At 40.1% G+C, this 20,758-nt stretch overlaps 2 protein-coding genes across 2 annotated transcripts in view; one reads left to right on the forward strand and one right to left on the reverse strand.

The window, feature by feature from the left end:
* WASF1 (WASP family member 1) overlaps positions 1 to 9,488 on the reverse strand; it is a 96,726-nt gene extending 87,238 nt beyond the window's left edge. Inside the window, exon 1 of the mRNA XM_049898704.1 lies at positions 9,292 to 9,488. The gene's annotated coding sequence lies outside the window, so the exon portion shown is untranslated. The remainder of the gene's footprint in view (positions 1 to 9,291) is intronic.
* Positions 9,489 to 10,269: 781 nt separating this feature from the next.
* CDC40 (cell division cycle 40) overlaps positions 10,270 to 20,758 on the forward strand; it is a 62,384-nt gene continuing 51,895 nt past the window's right edge. The window contains exon 1 of the mRNA XM_049898713.1: positions 10,270 to 10,499. Within this exon, the coding sequence (XP_049754670.1) occupies positions 10,311 to 10,499 (189 nt within the window). The 5' untranslated portion in view covers positions 10,270 to 10,310. The remainder of the gene's footprint in view (positions 10,500 to 20,758) is intronic.

Consider the following 20,758-nt stretch of genomic DNA (forward strand, 5'->3'; position numbering starts at 1 on the left):
TAGAGATTTACAGCCTGGGAAACCCTATAGGGTCCCTATGAGTTGGTATCAACTCGACGATACTGGGTGGTGGTGATGGTTTGTATTGACATGGTTCGATATCTAAGTCATATTAAGTGAAGAAACCAAGGTAGTGAAAACTGTGCATGATATGCTATTGTGTTGAAATGAATAATTATGTAAATATAGACACATGGATATAAACACACATACACAGAAGGAACAATACTTAAGAAACTAGTTAATAGCTCCTTCTGTGGAGGGAACTGGGCAACTAGAGGTAAAAGAAAGATTATGTATCTCTACATACCGTTTTAAATGCAACCAACATTTGATTGAGGGCAGGATTGACATTAATGCCACTTAAGGGCCAAGATAATTAAGTAGGTGTACTTAAGCCTAAGGAGTGCCTGTGTGGTACAAATGGTTAATGCACTGTGCTGCTAATGGAAGGTTAGCCTTTTAGTTCACTCAGGGGCACCTGAGAAGAAAGGCCTGGTGATCTACTTCCAAAATAATCAGCCATTAAAAACCTACAGAGCAGAGTTCTACTCTGACACACATAGGGTTGCCATGAGTTGGAATCAACTCTATGGCAACTGTTACTTAAGTCTATTATTAGGAACCTCTCCCCCATTACCCCAAGGTTTTGGCCTAGAGACCTTGGAGGTTAACTGCAGCTTAAGGGGTCCTCTAGGAGAAATTAGAGACCAAAAATGAGCCCCACCCCTCCAACAACAGGGATTGTTAGAATAAGCCCATTCTAGATTCCTGCTGTGTCTTCATCTGCACTGATTAAGCAAGGATAATCAAGAAATGACTGCTTATATATAATAAAACTCGCTAATGTAATTACTATAAACACATATTTTATTTTCTCATTCTTATTTTTAATTTGTAGCATAATATATATCATTTAGGTGCCCTAGTATTTGCCTTGTAATGTTGTTGTTAAGTGCCGTCAAGTTGGTTCCAACTCATAGCGATCCTATGCACAACAGAACGAAACACTGCCTGGTCCTGAGCCATTCTTACAATCATTGTTATGCTTAAGCTCATTGTTGCAGCCACTGTGTCAATCCACCTTGTTGAGGGTCTCCCTCTTTTCCACTGACCCTGTACTCTGCCAAGCACGATGTCCTTCTCCAGGGACTGATCCCTCCTGACAACACATCCAAAGTATGTACAACGCAGTCTCACCATCCTTGCTTCTAAGGAGCATTCTGGCTGTACTTCATCTAACACAGATTTGTAACACAGATTTGTTCGTTCTTTTGGCAGTCCATGGTATATTCAATACTCTTCGCCAAAACCACAATTCAAAGCCATCAATTCTTCTTTGGTCTTCCTTATTCACTGTCCAGCTTTCACATGCATATGATGCGACTGAAAATACCATGGACCTCACCAGATGGAACACACAGAAATCAAATTGACTACATCTGTGGAAAGAGACGATGGAAAAGCTCAGTATCATCAGTCAAAACAAGGCCAGGGGCTGACTGTGAACAGACCTTCAATTGCTCCTATGCAAGTTCAAGCTGAAACTGAAGAAAATCAATCAGAGCAAGTCCATGAGAGCTAAAATATGACCTTGAGTACATCCCACCTGAATTTAGAGACCATCTGAAGAATAGATTTGACACACTGAACACTGGTGACCAAAGACCAGATGAGTTGTGGAATGATATCAAGGACATTATACATGAAGAAACCAAGAGGTCATTGAAAACACAGGGAAGAAAGAAAAGATCAAGGTGGACATCAGAGGAGACTCTGAAACTTGCTCTTGAACATCAAGCAGCTAAAGCAAAAGGAAGAATTGATGAAGTAATAGAACTGAAGATTTCAAAGGGCATCTCGAGAAGACAAAGTAAAGTATTATAATGACATATGCTAAGAGCTGGAGATGGAAAACTAAAAGGGAAGAACAAACTCAGCATTTCTCAAGCTGAAAGAACTGAAGAAAAAATTCAAGCCTCGAGTTCCAATACTAAAGGATTCTATGGGGAAAATATGAAACGACGTAGGGAGCATCAAAAGAAAATGGAAGGAATACACAGAGTCATCATATCAAAAAGAATTAGTCGATGTTCAACCATTTCAAGAGGTGGCATATGATCAGGAACTGATGGTACTGAAGGAAGAAGTCCAAGCTGCTCTGAAGGCATCTTCTTGTAATTTGACAATATAAACAATGAACCTTTATTCTTAAACAGTATTTTGTATTTTCAGCATACTTTCACATTTATTATTTCATTTAATCTTAAACAGCCTTGAAAGGTAAAGCAAAACAGGTGTTGGAGCTTCTACAGAATGACGAAACACCACAGTGCAGTGGAGCAGGGGTTGGCAAACTTTTTTCTGCAAAGGGCCAGATAAATATTTTAGGCTTTGTGAGCCACATATAGTCTTTGTTGGATATTCTTCTTCCTCTAACTCTTTAAAAACATAAACATCATTCTTAGCTTGCAGTCATGTAAAAATAGGCCTGCTTTTGTTCAAATTCTGACTGTATTACCTGAGCAATTTACTTAAGCTCTTTGAATCTAGTTTTCTTCTCTAAAAATGGGCGGTCAAAGGATTGTTGTGTGTTGCGTACACTATAAAAATTAAAGCATGTAAAGTTCCTAGTACTTTACCAGTTGCCACTGAGCCTATCTCAACTCATAGTGACCTAGCATGTGTCAGAGTAGAACTGTGCTCTATTGGATTTTCAACAGTTGGTACCCCCCAAGAAAGAGACAGCAAGGCGTTTCTTCCGAGACACCTCTGAGTGGACTCAAACTGCCAACCTTTCAGTTAGAAGCCAAGCTACTTAACTGTTTATGCCACCCAGGGACTCCTCACAGCACTTACGCTTGCCATAAAGCCAGTACTCCAGTGCTCAGATATTTGTTTCTACTTACTCCTGCGTTTGGACAAAGGCACTCAACAACTGTGTCAGAACTAGAATTTAGCTCTTCGGATACCTGGTCCATGGTTCTTTCCACTATTCTTCAGTTCTCTTTATTCATTTGCATAAACAGGAGGATAACCAAACCAGAGTAGAACTGCCCCATAGGGTTTCCAAGGAACAGCTGGTGGATTCAAACTGCCTACCTTTTGGTTAGCAGCTGTAGCTCTTAAGCACTGCACCACCAGGGCTCCAAAGAGGAAGATAAACCAAACCAAACCCACTGCCATCGAGTTGATTCCGACTCATAGCGACCCTACAGGATAGAGTAGAACTGCCCCACAGAGCTTCCAAGGAGCGCCTGGCGGATTCAAACCGCCCACCTTTTGGTTAGCAGCCACAGCACTTAACCACTACACCACCAGGGTTTCCAAGAGGAAGATCAAGACCAAGCCAAGCCCAGTGCTGTCGAGTCGATTCCGACTCACAGCGACCCTATAGGACAGAGTAGAACTGCCCCATAGAGTTTCCAAGGAGCACCTGGCGGATTCGAACTGCCAACCTTTTGGTTAACAGCCATAGCACTTAACCACTACACCACGAGAGTTTCCAAGAGGAAGACAGATGGGTCCAATTTACATGGAAGTTCTTTAGTTATCGTGATGTACCACATAGCTTTTATTCTGGTTTAAAAAAAAAAATGCTAGTCTTCATCTCCTGCTAAAACAGAAAAAGCTTCTCCTCTCCCTCCCTTTTTGCTCAACCTTTCCACAGTTCTCTGATGTGACTCCTAGCACATGTATGTTACAAAAATTTATCAAAAAAGACAGATACACAGCAATAGATGCCCCTACTAGGAAGACTGGAAAACAAAAAGCTTACTTTTGTACCATAACGTGAAAATATGATATAACCCAACCCACTACCGTCGAGTTGATTCCGAGTCATAGCAACCCTACAGGACAGAGCAGAACTGCCCCACAGAGTTTCAAAGGAGCACCTGGAGGATTCGAACTGCCGACCTTTTGGTTAGCAGCTGTAGCACTTAACCCCTACACCACCAGGGTTTCCAATATGATATAGAGTTTGTATTTTTTAAAAGAAGAAGCAAACAAGTTAATACATGTCCTAACATGTAAGTTTTTTCTTTCCATCAATTAGTCAACATAAAAATATTAATTTATAGGAATAAATATGGCAAGCTGTTCTCTGGAGGGAAGAATGGCAGAAATCTGTACCACTGTCAGAAACACCAAAAAGAAACAAAAAACTCTGCTGCCAGCATCATCCAATACATGTCACCACACCAAACATTTACCTCCTTAGAACTCCTTTAGGCTGTTTAAGAACTAGTGCCTTGGCAGCATAGGGTAGGAGAAAAAATGGACTTTAAGATCACACATACCTGGCTTCAAATGTTGCCTCTACCTTTATTTATCAGCCATATGACCTTGTACAAATTACTTAATCTATGAGAGGATTCTCTTGGTTGGTTGCCAAGTGCCAGAAATACCATCCCAACTAGATTATGCAAAAATGACAATTACAAAGATATTAGGTGTTTCCTGGAACCTAATCTCAGGACCATGGACAAAGGGACCAGAATACACCCAGGACTCAGTCTTTCTCCCAGACAGATGCCCGTACTCCCCTAGTTCACACAGCAGGAAACGAAGCCATGAACAGTTTCTGAGCTTTTAATTTTACAGCTTTAGCCACTGGAAAGAAAACAAATTATTCAACTCCCTGGGCACTTAGGACCCAGGAAAAGCTGTGAGTGGTCTGGCTTAGTATATGCATCCAGAACTGGACCAATAAACTATAGAAATGGGCAGAAATGTGGCTGTTCTCCCTGCTTCCATGCTTGCTACCTCCAAGCCAAACTGATCTTTTTAAAAGACAGAGCTGATCTGGGCATTACCCTGATTAAAACCTTCATGACTTTCCCAATGCGCTTCAAATGAAATCCATAATACTAACTGCATCAACACTTATGTGGCCCTGCATGGTACGGTTCCTATTTACCTCCACAACTTCCTATCGATTCACAAACCCCTCTTGCTCACTATGCTTAATCTACTCTGGCTTATTTATTTATTTATTTACTCTTAAGTTTCTTCAACCTACCAAGCTCTTTCCCACCCCAAAATTGTCTCACGTGTGTTCTTTGCACTCTTCTCTTTCTATCCAGCTATTTATCACCTGCTGTGAGTGAGACCCAGGTTTGATTCCTGGACAATGTACCTCACACACAGCCACCAGCCATCTGTCAGTGAAGGCTTGCGTGTTGCCATAATGTTGAACAGGTTTTAGTGGAGGTTCCAGATTAAGACAAAGTGGGGAGAAAGGCTTGGCAATCTACTTCCAAAAAATCAGCCAATGAAAATCCTATGGATCATGACGGTCCAAACCACAACTGATCATGGAAATGGTACATGATTAGGCAGTGTTTTGTTCTGCTGTATAGGGGGTCAAGAGCTGACTCAATGGCAGCTATCAACAACTTCCACTAATGTTTCAAATGGGAGCCTGGCATTTCCTCAAAGAAGCCTTCCCTGACTCCCAAGGTAAATTAGGTTCCCTGCTCTTTTCCTTTATAACACTCACTAATTATAAATTTGTATATTTGTTCAGCATCTGGCTCTCTTACTACACTGTTAACTCCATGACAATAAAGACCTCTATTCTGTTCTACAATGTATCCTTCCAACACCTAGTCGGCTCAATAATATGTGCGGGATGAATCACTGGTCTGGCATGGAAGAGGTGATAATCGCTACTAGATCAACCAACTACAGAATTAAGTAATAATGGCTCTTCTAGCAGTAACTCATTGAGAAAAGGGGATTAGAGGAGTAAGCAGTTCCCAAAGAACCTGGGCCTCTGCTGGGTAGAGTAAATAACTTACCTCCTTCTTCCACAAAATCCTCACAGGACTGCAATATCAATTAAATAAGACAATAAATGTATGGATGACTTGCTCATATAGTAAACATGCACTGTTATTTCTTCTCCTCTTAGGAGACCATGTTATACACTATTCTTAAGTATTAGTAACTTCCCAATAAGAAGCGAAAAGCTACAAAATACTCCACCATATATGACGAACATGGCTGTGTTTCATATCCCTCTCTCCCAGTATTCTGATCTTTCCACACACATTTGATTCCCCGCCAATGCACCTCATTTGTAACCACCACTAGTCTATAAGTGGAGGCTTGTGGAGCTTCTAGACTAAGGCAGACTAGGAAGAAAGGCCTGGTGATCTACTTCCAAAAATCAGGCAATGGAAACCCTATTGATCAGTTGGGGACCAACTCAACAGCAGCCAATAACAATTCAGACATTTAACACAGGATTTAATTAACATACATATTTTTATTAATAGATTGCTTGAAAATAAGATAAGTCAAAAAAGAAACAAATTTCTATATTGATCAAATTTGGGTAAAACAAAAAAATTAATGTACATTTTTATGAAGTGAGATATAAGGGGTGAGAATAAAACTGTTAATATCATTCCACAAGTGAAAGTTGCCTATTTTTACATTATTCAGTATCTAGTGCTATTTTTAAAAATGTGTGGGTAAAGTAATTATGAACTATATCTGAAGAGGTAAGTGAAGTTCAGAGAGCCCCAAATACATTCTTCCCTTCTCTTCTCTGAGATAAAGCTATATGATGTTCCAGAAATTAAAATTTGTTTGATAAATCTAAATTAATTCACAAAAAAGAAATTACAAGTAGTAATTTTAAAGACACATTTTAATAGTCTTATTTATGTGAAGTTTTCCCATTAGGTAACTGAAAACACTTTTGGTAAAAGTACTTATAATGTAGTATTTTAATAGTAGTTTTTGCTATGAAAATTGAGTTAAATTCTTCAATAAGCAAATCAAAAATTACTATCTTCTATAGTAATAAAAACCAAACACTGAGAAAAGATATCTTAAAGTACTCCTGTCTACTGTGGTAATGAAAATCAAAGAGAAAGGATTTCATAAAGTATTCTTATGATAAAGTAAAATGTATGGTTACAGCCTTATGCAATATTAACACATTGTCTCTGAATCTACGGTTATTTACAAACCTGAATAACAGAAACAGTAGCTCCATATCATACCTTACAAATGATCACAACTACGTATTCTGGATTTTCTAACCTGAAAAATTTGCAATGAAAAAGATCTTAAGATTTTTTATAAATTTTATCTTTCACAAACTTACTCAATGTTTTACTTGTTTCATTACCAAGTCATATAATTTTTTCATTAATATTAACTATTTTCACATAGATCAGTAAACCTAAAAAAACTCTTGATGGATGAGAAACACCCTTCATTTTAGAGCCATTCCTCTCCAAAGCAAAATTCAACGTAAATGAGGCATTCCAATGTATGAAGGAAAATTATGACATTTTTCATTGCAGTTTACACTGAGCTATTTTCATTAGTCATCAACTAAAATATTCAAATATTCTTTAAATGTATTATGAAAACATCTTTACTGAATTTATTCACACTATCTAGTCATGTAAATCAGTATTATCTTCATTTACCTGTAAGGAAACCAAGGCACAAAGGTGTCCATTTTGTAAATTGCAAGGTCATTTCCTAACCAAGAACCTGAGCCTACACCATCAAGTTTTATTATACATTTGCCACTTCCAAGTGCCAAAAAACAATTTACTGTACCTTAAAAGAACTGCCTCTGCAATACCTATGTACAATTTCATTTTATCAGAAGTGTGAAGGATTAATTCAACAAGATTAAACAATGAAAGCTGGAAAAAGAGGACTAAGAAAATAAAAACACTCACTTTGGAGCAGTGAAAAACTTTAAATAACAACATGTATATTTTTTTTAACATAATCATCAAGTAACCAACAGTTGTTTCTTACAGTTTCAAAAAATATTTCATCTTTCAGGTAGATCACATAAAAAGAAGCCTATCCATCCTTGTAGACAGAAGTTAGAAAAATAACGGTAAATTCTGTAAGAAGTAATTAAATGCATGACATTGCCAAAGAAAAGAATTGAATAAAAAAAAAATTAAGTAAATTAGGGAACGTTCAATACGGCAGTTAAAATCCCATCTTAAATATTAAATCCTCCCTTTCATTCAACTGGAAACTATTAGCAATCAAATATCCTCCTACTGAAAATACAAAACTTTTCTTAATCAAAATTAGAGAAATTGTGTATCAAATACCTTATTCACAAATTTGACAAATTAAAAAAAAAAAAAAACTTTTCCCAAAAGAAGCTTGGAGCATACAACAAAACTGTTAGAGTTCATGTGTTCGTAAATACTGCACTTGTAAATAGGATAAATGTAGTGCTATCAACAATTAGAAAATGGAAGTTACCTAACATCCAAAATAAAGTACGTTAAATAAGACGTACTGAATAAGCAATAAATCAATTGCTGAACAGAAATAAGATTTAACCAGCACGTGAATCTAACACTAAAGAAAAAAAGTATATTGTAATGCACATCTTACATAGAAAGGGATAGGATTAAACTGAGCCATGTTAAAATACCTAGTGTAGCTAGGGATTAACTAACTAATCGGTTATAGGACAGGTCGTGAATGTTCAGGTCAGATGTGCTGTCTTTTCATCATTATTTCAGTTCCTCAAGTGCAAGAGAAGGCGTCAGGGCGCCGAAGCTAGGGGGCATGCTGTAGCAAGGGGAAAAGAAAAATGGGAAAGGTGCAACGGATGCTGCATAGTTGAATAATTATCTGGGTGGCACAATGGGCGAGTCCTGCCGACATCGGAGCTGAGCGAGCAGCTCCTTAACTCTGCCCGAGGTACACCCTGCCGAGGCGCCTGCCCCGTTTCGCATCCTCTTCAAACGAATAAAGGGTCCCCCACTCGCTTTACCGTTATGTCTTTAGACACAGACGAGCGGCACAAACACGCAAACGCACAAGCTTGCTTTACAGAGCAGCGGAAACGTAGAGGCAGCAGGGGCTTCTCCCCGACCCAGTGCTGCAGCCTTCCCCAAAGCTAGGAGGCACGGGGTCTGGCCGTGGGTGCAGGTGGCCAGGGGAGCTCCGGCGACGGCACCTCAGGTGAGACCCGCAGTCTCTTCACCTAAAGCACCCCAGGGCGGCCCCTGCAACCGAGACCCAGGAGCGCCCGCCGCCGTCTCCCTCAGCACCCAGCCCGGCGGGCGGGTGGGCGGCGGGAGATCGGGAACCCACGAGTGGGGGTGGGGACCATCGCAGGGGGCAGGCGCGCCCATCCCCGTAACCTTTGAGGGGCTAGAGATCCCCACACACCTCTCTCTGTTCCGAATGCTGAGGAGCTCCTCTACTAGCAACCCCCAAAACCCCCACCCTCTAAAAAAAAAAAAAAAGGGCAATTCCTGAGAGACTCGCGCTCACCGTGAAATCTTAAGGGGGCTCTTGCTTACCCCTTCTTCATGCTTCGACGGTAGTCGCTGAGCTCCCTGGACTCCACCCGGAGCGCCCAGGAATGTCGGGCTCTGGGGCGGAACCCACTCCCGGCAGCGGCTAAGGCTAAGAGGGACAGGGACTGCCGCCTACGGCGTCCGCCGGTCGCCGGACTCAACGTGTGCCCGACGCGCCAGCGAACAACACCGCGAACCGCCGCCGCCGCCGCCGCCGCCGCCGCCCCCCCCACCCGCCCCCTCCCCGCGCGCGACGTTCCACAACCGGGCGAGGGGACCCGCGCCAGAAGCAGGGGGGACGGCTGGACTCTCATCCATCTAACCTTCCATCCTTCCCACCAGGAACTATTCCCCGCCCATAAAGGTCTTCGAACTTAAGACTTACGTTCCTCTTCAGTCTCCAGCGCCCAGGTGTAGCCCTTGTGGGAAACTCAGCCTCCGCCCACTCACCTATCACTAGGGGGTAAGAATCGCTATTCCCCTCTTTCCTGAGGATGTATGGTATTGCCCTATCCTCAGTTTGGGGGAGGGGGACGGAGAGAACAGCGCTTGGCTAGGGAATGAGGGAAGATGATAGCCAATTGAATGAACCATCTATTCAGGGGCGGGGTCGAGAGAGGACGGCCCTCCGCGCCCCGCCCCCTCACTCCAAACTACACTTCCCATTGTACCTTCTCCCACTTCCTGCCGCGCGGCACGCCGGGAGTTAGGACTTCGAGGCCTCAAGGTGTTTCGGAACTGGTAGTCTCCGAGTCAGTCAAATAGGTCCTGAAAGCTATAAGTTATTTAATTGTCTCTGTTTCTCTAGATAAGTGTTTCCAAATTTTTATTTCTCCTGTGGTTATTATACTAATAATTAATTTGTTGTTTTAAAATGTTATAAATGATTTCTTAGCGAAACGAGGTAAATAATGTGTTCCATGGTAATCTGTCAGGACCTGCGTGCCACTTCTTCCGCCGGGGCCTGGTCTCGGCAGAAGATCTGTTGCCGTCATGTCGGCTGCGATTGCAGCTTTGGCTGCTTCCTATGGTTCGGGTTCAGGGTCCGAATCGGACTCGGACAGTGAGGGTGGACGGTGTTCGCTGCCAGCCGCCGATTCCCTCATGCACTTGACTAAATCGCCTTCTGCCAAGCCCTCTCTGACAGTGGCGGTGGACTCGGCTCCGGAGGTGGCAGTTAAGGTAAGCACTTTGGCCGCTGCTGCGGTGCGGGATTTGTCCCAAACCCGGCAGCCGCGAAGGCTCCTTAAGCCCGGAGTTACCGCTTCCTTACTACTGAAAGAGAAATTGCTAACGCTTGGATTTCTTCTCCCTATATGCGTCTTCCTGGAGAGAAATCGAGAACTGGAATTTTTTTTCACTGTTTCCTGCCTTTATCTCCTGCCCTAAGAAAGCAGTTGAGAAAGTGGGGTGGGGGGAAGCGGTGAAATTTGAATTTATGGATTGGGACGTGGCCTAGATAGAGCAAGTACAATCTCAGTATGAGTAAAGCTACATCAGAACTGCCCAAACTAAAATGCGTGAATTTGGGCAAATTATGCAACCTCCCGTTTCCTTGTCTGTTCAGCGAAGGTAATTGTAACAGCACTTACATATGTGAGAGGACTATTTTGAAGGTTAAGTGAAACGATACAAATAAAGCTAATAGCACAGTGCGTGGTACCCAGTGAGAGTTCAGTAATTATTAGGTATTTTTTTTTTATTATGTATGTTATTACATGTTAGAAAAGGACCTTGAATTTAAGAAACAGTGTGCATGATCGCAATGGAAGAAGTAATAGAGGGAGATGTTCGGTTATTAAGTTTATTCAACATATTTACTGAGCACGTTGTTATTTGCCAGGAACTGTATTAAGGACTGAAGACTCAGGTGAACAAGCCAGACATCCTTGCCATCATGATCCATACATTCTAGTGGGAGAGACACAATAAAAAATGAGCAAATGAAGTGGTTATAGATTGGACTCAGAAGAGAAACCATGCAGTACTATGGTAGAAAATAAGATAGGAATATGCCTTGAGATAGGTTGGTCAGGGAAGGTCTCTCTCAAAAGATTGGACCTGAAGAAAGACAAGAAGCCAGCTATGTACAAGCTAAGACAAGAGCTTCCAGGCAAAGGGGATGGCAAGCCTTGAGATGGCAAAGAGCTTGGCATGTATGAAGAACAGAAGAAAGACCCATGTGGTGGGAGTCTGGTGAAAACATCCATCAATGTGGACCCAGTAGAGCCTGATGGGGTGATCAGAAGCTCAAGATATAGAAAGGGAAGGCAGTGTGCAAAAATTCCTTTGTATTTAAGATGTTTCAAACCAATATAGTAAGTCTTTTACAGGGTTTTAGTAAGCCATTTATGAATTTTATTTTTTATTAATGAACATCTGGCATGAAAGAATGCTTAAAGCTCTTCTATCTAAAACAAAACAACACTCGCTAAACTCATACTCCTCCGGCAACCTCCTGAGGTGACATTCCTTCAACAGCTTAGCTTTTTGGAAGAGGGAGCTGCACTCCCTCTCTTCACTTCATCTCATTTTCTTTTCAATCAGAGTCTGGCCCTAGCCTCTCGGGAAACTACTGTCCTTGAGTAATCTAGAATCAGAAGCCTTGTAATTGTCAAATTCTGTCACCTGGCTGCATCAGGTGACTCTTAAATAATAGTTCATCATTCTTGTAAGTTTTTCTCCTTTTGGCTTCCATGGGGCCAACCTCAGTCTTCAGGGCCACTGACCTGTCTCCCCTTTCAATATTGGAGTTTCCCCAGGCTCCGTCCTTAGTTCCTTTTGCACTCCACCTACTGTTCCATGATTTCAGCCTCTGTCTCTATACTCTGATGACTTACAGATGAACGCTATAAAGTGGTTAACGTGGGTTGTGGTGGCATCAAGACTGCTAGGATTCAAATCCTGTCTCTAGCAATTACCAAATAGTAACCTTGCATAAGTTACATAAGCATTCCGTGCCTTAGATTTTGGCTGAATCTTACTAAACATCTCTCCCGGGATGGCTGTCAGGCGCCTCAGATTCAATGTGCTCAAATATTAACACATTTTCTTTTCATCAAAATCTACTCTTTTCCTGTTTTCCCTTTTTGACTACTGACCTTACAACCCACCCATGGGTCCAAACCAGGAACAGAGCCGTAATCCTTTTCTTCCTCAACCCCTGAAGCTCATCATTCAGCGGATTCTAACATTTCTGCTTCATTAATTTTCTACTCTCACTTCATATGATCTTCATTTCTCCCAGGAGTTATTTTTTACTTTTCTTTCTCTCAGCGCTACTTTTGAATCGTGGGACCTGGCCATTGTAACTCATTTGTTGATGTTTTGTACTGTTGAGTGGATTCCAACTCATGGCAATCCTATGTGACCTAAGCCGTAATCTTTACAGAAGCGGAGTGCCAGGTCTTTGCGCCCACGGAGCTGCTGAGTAGGTTCAAACCGCCAACTTTTTAGTCAGCATAATTCATTAGTATTTACCAAATCTCTTTTCTGATGCCACTCTTCAGTTTAGATTCTTATCATTCCCCTTCAGGTCAATTATAATAAACTCATAACTTGCCTTTCTATTTCCTCCTTCACATTCCTTGCTCCACAGTGCACCCAGAGTGATCTTCCTAAATTTCAGTTTCATCCCTCCCCAATAGCCACCATGTTTGCCTACTGGGTAAAATCAAGTTCCTTACGTAGCATATGAAACCTGCCATGCTTCATGCTGAACTCTTTACAAAGCCCCAAAAGCCTAATTTTCTTTTCTCCCACCCTCCTCAAGATTTTGCCCATGCTAGTCTCTCTGCCATATTTATGCCTATTCCCAAGAAAGGTGATCCCACCAAATGCAGAAATTGTTGAACAATATTATTAATATCACACGCAAGTAAAATTTTGCTGAAGAACATTCAAAAGCAGCTGCAGCGGTATATTGACAGGGAACTACCAGAAATTCAAGCCAAATTCAGAAGAGGATACAGAACCAGGGATGTCATTGCTGATGTGAGATGGATCCTGGCTGAAAGCAGAGAATACCAAAAGGATGTTACCTGTGTTTTATTGACTGTGCAAAGGCATTGCACTATGTGGATCATAAGTTATGCATAACACTGTGAAAAATGGGAATTCCAGAACCCTTAATCGTGCTCATGGGGAATCTGTACATAGATCAAGAGACAGTCATTCGAACAGAACAAGGGGATGCTGCGTGGTTTAAAGTCAGGAAAGGTGTGCATCAGGGTTGTAGACTTTTACCGTACCTATTCAATCTGTATGCTGAGCAAATAATCTGAGAAGCTGGACTGTATGAAGAACGAGGCATCAGGATTGGAAGAAGACTCATTAACAATGTGTGTTATGCAGATGACACAACCTTCCTTCCTGAAAATAAAGAGAATTTGAAGCACTTACTGATGAAGATCAAAGACCACAGCCTTCAGTGTGGAGTACACCTCAACATAAAACAAAAATCCTCACAACTGGACCAATGAGCAACATCATGATAAATGGAGATAAGATTGAAGCTGTCAAGGATTTCATTTTCCTTGGATCCACAGTGAACACCCATGGAAGCAACAGTCAAGAAATCAAAAGACACATTGTATTGGGCAAATCTGCTGCAAAAGACATCTTTAAAGTGTTGAAAAGCAAAGATGTCACCTTGAAGACTAATGTGTGCCTGACCCAAGCCATGGTGTTTTCAGTGGCTTCCTGTGCATGTGAAGGCTGGACAATGAATAAGGAAGACTGAAGAAGGAGTAGAGGGTCAGTGAAAAAGAGGAAGACCCCCAGTGAAATGGATTGACACAATGGCTGCAGCAATGCGTTTAAGTATAACAACAATTGTGGGGTTGGTGCAGGACTGGGCAGTGTTTTGTTCTGTTGTACATAGGGTTGCAGTGAGTCAGAACTGACTCAATGGCACCTAACAACAGCAGTCTCTCTGACTGGAATTCCATTGCCTTATGTTTCCCCCTTCTGCACTCTATACTGCCCTTGGAGTCTCAGTGTTCATGTTTCCTTTTCTGTCTACCATAGTCCCTTTTTCATACCTCAGTTGTAGCACTTCCCACATCACTGTGATTTGTTAACTTTTTTTCTTTTGCTGCACTGTGAGACCCTGGGGACCAGAGATTGGTGGGTATATTAATTTTCATGTCTCCACATACCCAAGGTTAAGGGAAATTTTTTTGGTGAAAGAATGAATAAAAGAATAAGTGAAAAAAAAAAAGATCTTGTAAAAACATGCACATTCTAAAATTAGAATTTTAGAATTGGGAGGGTCTCTAGAGCTCACTTAGTTCAATCACTTTTTGTTGTAAAGAAGAAAATTCAGAAGGACAGGTTGTGTAAGTTGCCCAAGTTTCATTAGAAACAGAGCTGAAACTAGAACCCATTCCTTTTGAAACGCTTGGCAGTTTTATATTAACTCCCTAGGGGCCTGAGTTCTCTGGTGAGAAAATAAGGGGCATTGCTGATTTGTGAACCAACACACACACACAAACTTTTTAGCGTGATGATCGGAATGTAATGATAGGAAAATGACCAAGGGAGCAGATGTAAAGCCTGCAAATATGTTCATCTGTATTTGAATAATTGGTAGCTAATAGCCATCATTTCAGCAGAAAATACATTTATGCATTATTTTGATCCATTTCCCTGGACACTAATGAGGATGAGCACCTTTTCATGTATATGTTAGTCACGTGGAAGGAGTCCTGGTGGCACAATGGTTAAGTGCTTGGCTGTTAACCAAAAAGTCAGAGGTTGGAGCCTACCAACCATTCCGCGGGAAGATGTGGCAATCTGCTTCCAGAAAGATTACAGCCTTGGATACCTTATGGGGCAGTTCTACTCTGTTCTGTAGCATCGCTATGAGTTGGAGTCAACTCGATGGCCGCAGGTTTGGTTTATTAGTTTTTTTTTTTTCTTTTAGAAGTGACTACTGGATTTTCTTTTTCCTTTTGGTTTGTAGATCTTTATATATTCTGAATACAATTCTTTGTCAATAGTGTGTGTTGCAAGAATCTTTTCCAGTTTGTGACTTGTCTTGTTACTGTCTTTTCAGTGTCTTGATAAACAGAAGCTGTTTATTTAGCCTAAACCAAAAAAAACCAAACCCAGTGCCGCCGAGTCGATTCCGACTCATAGCGACCCTATAGGACAGAGTAGAACTGCCCCATAGAGTTTCCAAGGAGGGCCTGGTGGATTTGAACTGCTGACCCTTTGGCTAGCAGCCATAGCACTTAACCACTATGCCACCAGGGTTTCCTTATTTAGTTTTATCAAATTATTCCTTTATGGATTGTTTTCTGTTTCTTGCTTGAAAAACCCTTCCTTATCCCAAAATCATGAAAACATTCCCCCGTTTTATCTTCCAATTTGCTTTCCCATTTAGGTCATTAATCCACATGGAATTAATTTTTCTGTAAGCTGTGAACATTTCTTATAATATGACTTGACATCTAGTAGGGCAAGTTTCCTTCCCCTTTTTGTTGTCTTTCCAGAATGTCTTGGCTATTCTTGGCCTCTGTAAGTCTGTATACGACTTTAGGATTAACATGTAAAATTCTGCTAAAACTCAGTCAAGATTTTGATTGGGATTGCGTTCAGTCTGTAAATCAGTTTTGAACTAACATGTCTGTTCATTCATTTAGGTAGGTTTTCAGTTTCTTCCAAAGTTTGTAGTTTTCTCCATCAAAGTCTTATATAGTTTTTGTTGGGAGTATTTCTAGGTGCTTCTTATTTTTATGCTATTATAAATAGCATTATTTTTTCAGTTACTTAGTTTTGTAATTGATCTTACTACTTATCAGCTGCAAATATGAGTTTGTTTTCCTTTCAATCCTTATTTCTTTTATTTTTTTCTTGCTTTGCTGTACTTACTGAGATCTCCAGGCAGATAGCTAAAAACTAAAAAAGACAGAAACAGATATATCAGGCACTTTCTAACCAAAAGAAAACTGGCGTTGATTATTTAAGATAAATAAAATAGGCTTTGAAACAGAAAGCATTAGGTGAGAGTTAAGAAAAAAAGTCACTTCATAATGATAACAGATTCAGTTCACAGAGAGATACACAACAATCTTAAATTCATGTGTGCTTAGTAATGTAGGCTCAAAAAAAGTAAGCAGAAGTTGGCAGAACTACCAGGAGAAATTGGCAAATCTATAGTTACAGTGGGACATTTTTGTACACCTCTCTCAATGATTGATAGAACAAGCAAAAAAAAAAAAAAATCAATAGTGATATAGAAAATTTGAACAACAAAATTAGCAAACTATCTAAAGGACATATACTCAGCAGTGCAGAATATTGTTTTCAAGCACTGATGAAACAATTTTTTTTTTTTTTTTAAACTGATCATGTATTAGGCCAGAGGTCGGTAGGCTTTTTTGGTAGAGGACCAAATAGTAAATATTTTTGGCTTTGCTGGCCACATATGGTCTCTATCACATATTCTGTTTTGTAGTTGTTAACAAAAATTTTGAATAAATTTGAATAATTGTAGCTAATAGCAAGCATTTTGGCAGAGAATAAATTTATGCAGTGTTTTTAATCCATTTCCTTGAACACTAATGAGGTTGAACATTTTTTTTTTTAAACAATGCTTTAAACTTTTAAGTACCATTCTAGCTTGCTGGTGCAAAATCAGGCTGTGGGCTAGATTTCCCTGACTTTTGGCTGTAGTTTACCAGCTTCTATACTAGATCATAAAATAAGTCTCAGCAAATTTTAAATCATAGTACCACATTCTCTGACCACAATGTATCTAAGGTAGAAGTCAGCAACAAAAAGATAACTATAAAATTCCCATGTTTGAAAATTATGAAATTGTGCTTCTAAGTATGGGTCAAAGAAAAAATCATAATAGAAATTAGAAAATATTTTGAACTGAGCAATAAGGAAAATAATAAGATACAGCCATAGCAATTAAAAAAAAAAAGTATTGTCATAAATACATATAATAGAAAAGAAGAAAGCCAGAAAGTTAGTATGCTCAACATCCATTCTTTGGGATTGAGTTTATCTTTCCGTTTCTTTTCCTGTACTTATTTAGAAGTTATGCCCTTGGTTTCTGTTAAGTAGTTACCCCTAGAAAAAAAGGTCTGAATTAAATAATACCTTTGCCTCCTACTGAACAGAACCAGAACCTTAGAATAATTTGACTCACATTCCCTCTTACATCTCTGCTTTAGCTATTGTTGTCCTGTGTTTTATCTATCCATCCGTCTATTTTTTTTAACCTCACAAGGTGGTGAATGATGGTGGTTCTTACATCTCCTATGCAAGAATCTACCTGTAGTACATCCTTTACAGTGCCCTTTACTGAGGGTTACCTGGGGCCAAGTGCTTTCAGTTTTAGTTTGTCTTTAAAATGTTTTTATTTAACCCTCTTTCATAAAGGATGTTTTCAATGGTATGAAAATATTGGTATACTTATTTAAAAAAAAAAAAAAAAACAGAAACCCAAACCAGTTGCTGTCCATTATTTTCTCTCATTTATCATTCTACCATCTTCTGATTTTTATTGCTACTGATAAAAAATCAACTGTCAATGCAGCTGTTTGTTTGTTTTTTTAAGTGATTTATCCTGTTTTCTTTTGACTGCTTTTAAGACTACCACCACCCCCTTTGTTATTTAGTTTTGTTAGGGTCGCTATAAGTCCAAATTGACTCCACAGCAGTGGGTTTTGTTGTTTTTGTTTTGTTTTTTTAATGGGGTATAAAACAAAAAATCTGCCATCGAGTCGATTCCAACTCATAGCGACCTTAATAGGACAGAGTAGAACTGCCCCATAGGGTTTCCAAGGAGTGCCTGGTGGATTCAAACTGCCGACCTTTTAATGCAATACTGTCTGGTTTTATACTTTAGCTATTATGTGATGAGCTCTTTTGGGTTGCAAGAGTTCTTTATAAGTGACTAAAGTTAGAAATGCCAAAGTTGACTTGGCTTTCTCTGATTTCAGTCAGTTACAGTGTTCCTTCCCTCCTGCGTATTCCCTTCTTTAATACAGAAAACTTGAGTAAAATGAAAATTATGCCTCTGATTTTTTTTTTAATTTCTCATTCAAAAATTTATATACATATTGTTTTGTGACATTGGTTGCAATCCCCACAATGCGACAGCACTTTCCCTCTTTCCGCCCCGGGTTCCCTGTGTCCGTTCGTTCAGTGTCTTCTGTCGCTTCCTGCTCTTGCTTTTGGACAGGAGTTGCCCATATGGTCTTGTATATTTGATTGAACTAAGAAGCACGGTCCTTAAGAGTGTAATTTTTTGCTTTATAGGTCTGTCTAATCTTTGTCTGAAAAGTGGGCTTAGGGAATGGTTTCACTTCTGGTTTTTCTGCCTCTAATTTTTTTTTTTTTAATTAACTTTTATTAAGCTTCAAGTGAACATTTACAAATCCAATCAGTCTGTCACATGTAAGTTTACAGACATCTTACTCCCTTCTCCCACTTGCTCTCCCCTTATTGAGTCAGCCCTTTCAGTCTCTCGTTTCGTGCCAATTTTGCCAGCTTCCCTCTCTCTCTATCCTCCCATCCCCCCTCCAGACAAAAGCTGCCAACACACTCTCAAGTGTCCACCTGATATAATTAGCTCACTCTTCATCAGCATCTCTCTCCCCACCGCTGACCAGTCCTTTTCATGTCTGATGAGTTGTCTTTGGGGATGGTTCCTGTCCTGTGCCAACAGAAGGTCTGGGGAGCATTCCTGCCAGGATTCCTCTAGTCTCAGTCAGACCATTAAGTATGGTCATTTTATGAGAATTTGGGGTCTGCATCCCACTGATCTCCTGCTCCCTCAGGAGTTCTCTGTTGTGCTCCCTGACAGGGCAGTCATCGATTGTGGCCAGGCACCAACTAGTTCTTCTGGTCTCAGGATGATGTAGGTCTCTGGTTCATGTGGCCCTTTCTGTCTCTTGGGTTCTTAGTTGTCGTGTGACCTTGGTGTTCTTCATTTTCCTTTGCTCCAGGTGGGTTGAGACCAATTGATGCATCTTAGATGGCCGCTTGTTAGCATTTAGGACCCCAGACGCCACATTTCAAAGTGGGATTCCTGCCTCTAATTTTGAGACATATTTTATAGCTGCTTCTTGAGTGATCTTTCTCATACCTGTATACATCAAATGGATTATAGTTTTCTTCTGCATCTGTTAAAGGCAAACTCAAAAGATATCTTATCTGAATTTCTATTCTTTTATCACCCACCTAAACTCTGGGTTTAAACTCCCACTTTAGGAAGTTTAAACATTTCTGGTTTCTGGAGGAAAAAAATCTATGCCATAAATTCATAAGTAGTTTATAATAGTGATTAATATTCACGATCTTGTTTACAGTTTACAAAGTGTTTTCACATTTATATATTACTGAGAATTGTGAAAAGGATTGGAGAGTAAATACTAGTTTTTTTCTCAAATTACTTTGAATCAGTATAAGGATAAAAATGAATGTTACCTAATTTTACTCTCATGTCACTTTAAAACAACAAAAGATAAGCTGTTTAAACTTATTTGACTCATAGGATGCCTACTACTTACTGCATTTTAATTTTTATGGATAATTAGATATGAATAGAAATCCCCTTGTAATTCTGTGGTAATTCCAATTGCATGCCTAATTGGTATTGAATTCTCCATAGATATTAAAACAAGGCTGTGGTATTGTCCAAGTTTTTCTAATTAAGTGTAAAATGAACAACCCATCGTTTTCTGGAGGGTTGTTCAATTTGTTTGCCTATAATTTTAGCAGGAGCCAGAGACTGGAATCTATTTATGTTTTTTATTAGTTGCTACTGTCACATAAAGAGTAACTTTTTAAATTGTACTTTGCATTGAAAACGTGATATCTAATAGTACTCTGAAATAATTCACGTTTAGAACATTTTAAATACTCTTAATCAGGGAGATCTGGTAATCTATATTATTCTGACTCATAGCGACACTGTAAGACAAAGTAGAACTGGGGGCTTTCAAGGAGCAGCTGACAGATTGGAACTGCGGACCTTTTGGATAGCAGCTGTAGCTCTTAACCACTGCACCACCAGGGCTCCCTATTATAAAATGGTTCTAGCAACTATATAAAGTTCATTGGGGAGGAATGACTGCGATTGAGTCCTTTTGTTATTTTCAGCAGTGTTTATCGTTAAGGAGTTGAATATTAAGACAAAAGCATTTAATTCAGTTTTTATGCAGTTGGCAGGTGAGATCCTAAGCGATTTGTGACCTTTTAACTTTATGGTACTGAGTCTTACTACTGATCCATAGACTATACTATCTGTAATCAGTAGAAGATTCTAGTGTGCGTTCTGAGGTGATAGATAACGTGATTTGGGGGAGCAGTACAGCATTTGAACTTCCTCCGTTAAGAGTCGTAATGTGGAGAATACCCTTCCCCACTCCCTGCCTTTATAAGCTGAAAAACCCAGATCCCTGTTCGCCCTGCTCCCA

The sequence above is a fragment of the Elephas maximus genome, chromosome 1, assembly GCF_024166365.1.
Source record: "Elephas maximus indicus isolate mEleMax1 chromosome 1, mEleMax1 primary haplotype, whole genome shotgun sequence".
NCBI lineage: Eukaryota > Metazoa > Chordata > Mammalia > Proboscidea > Elephantidae > Elephas > Elephas maximus.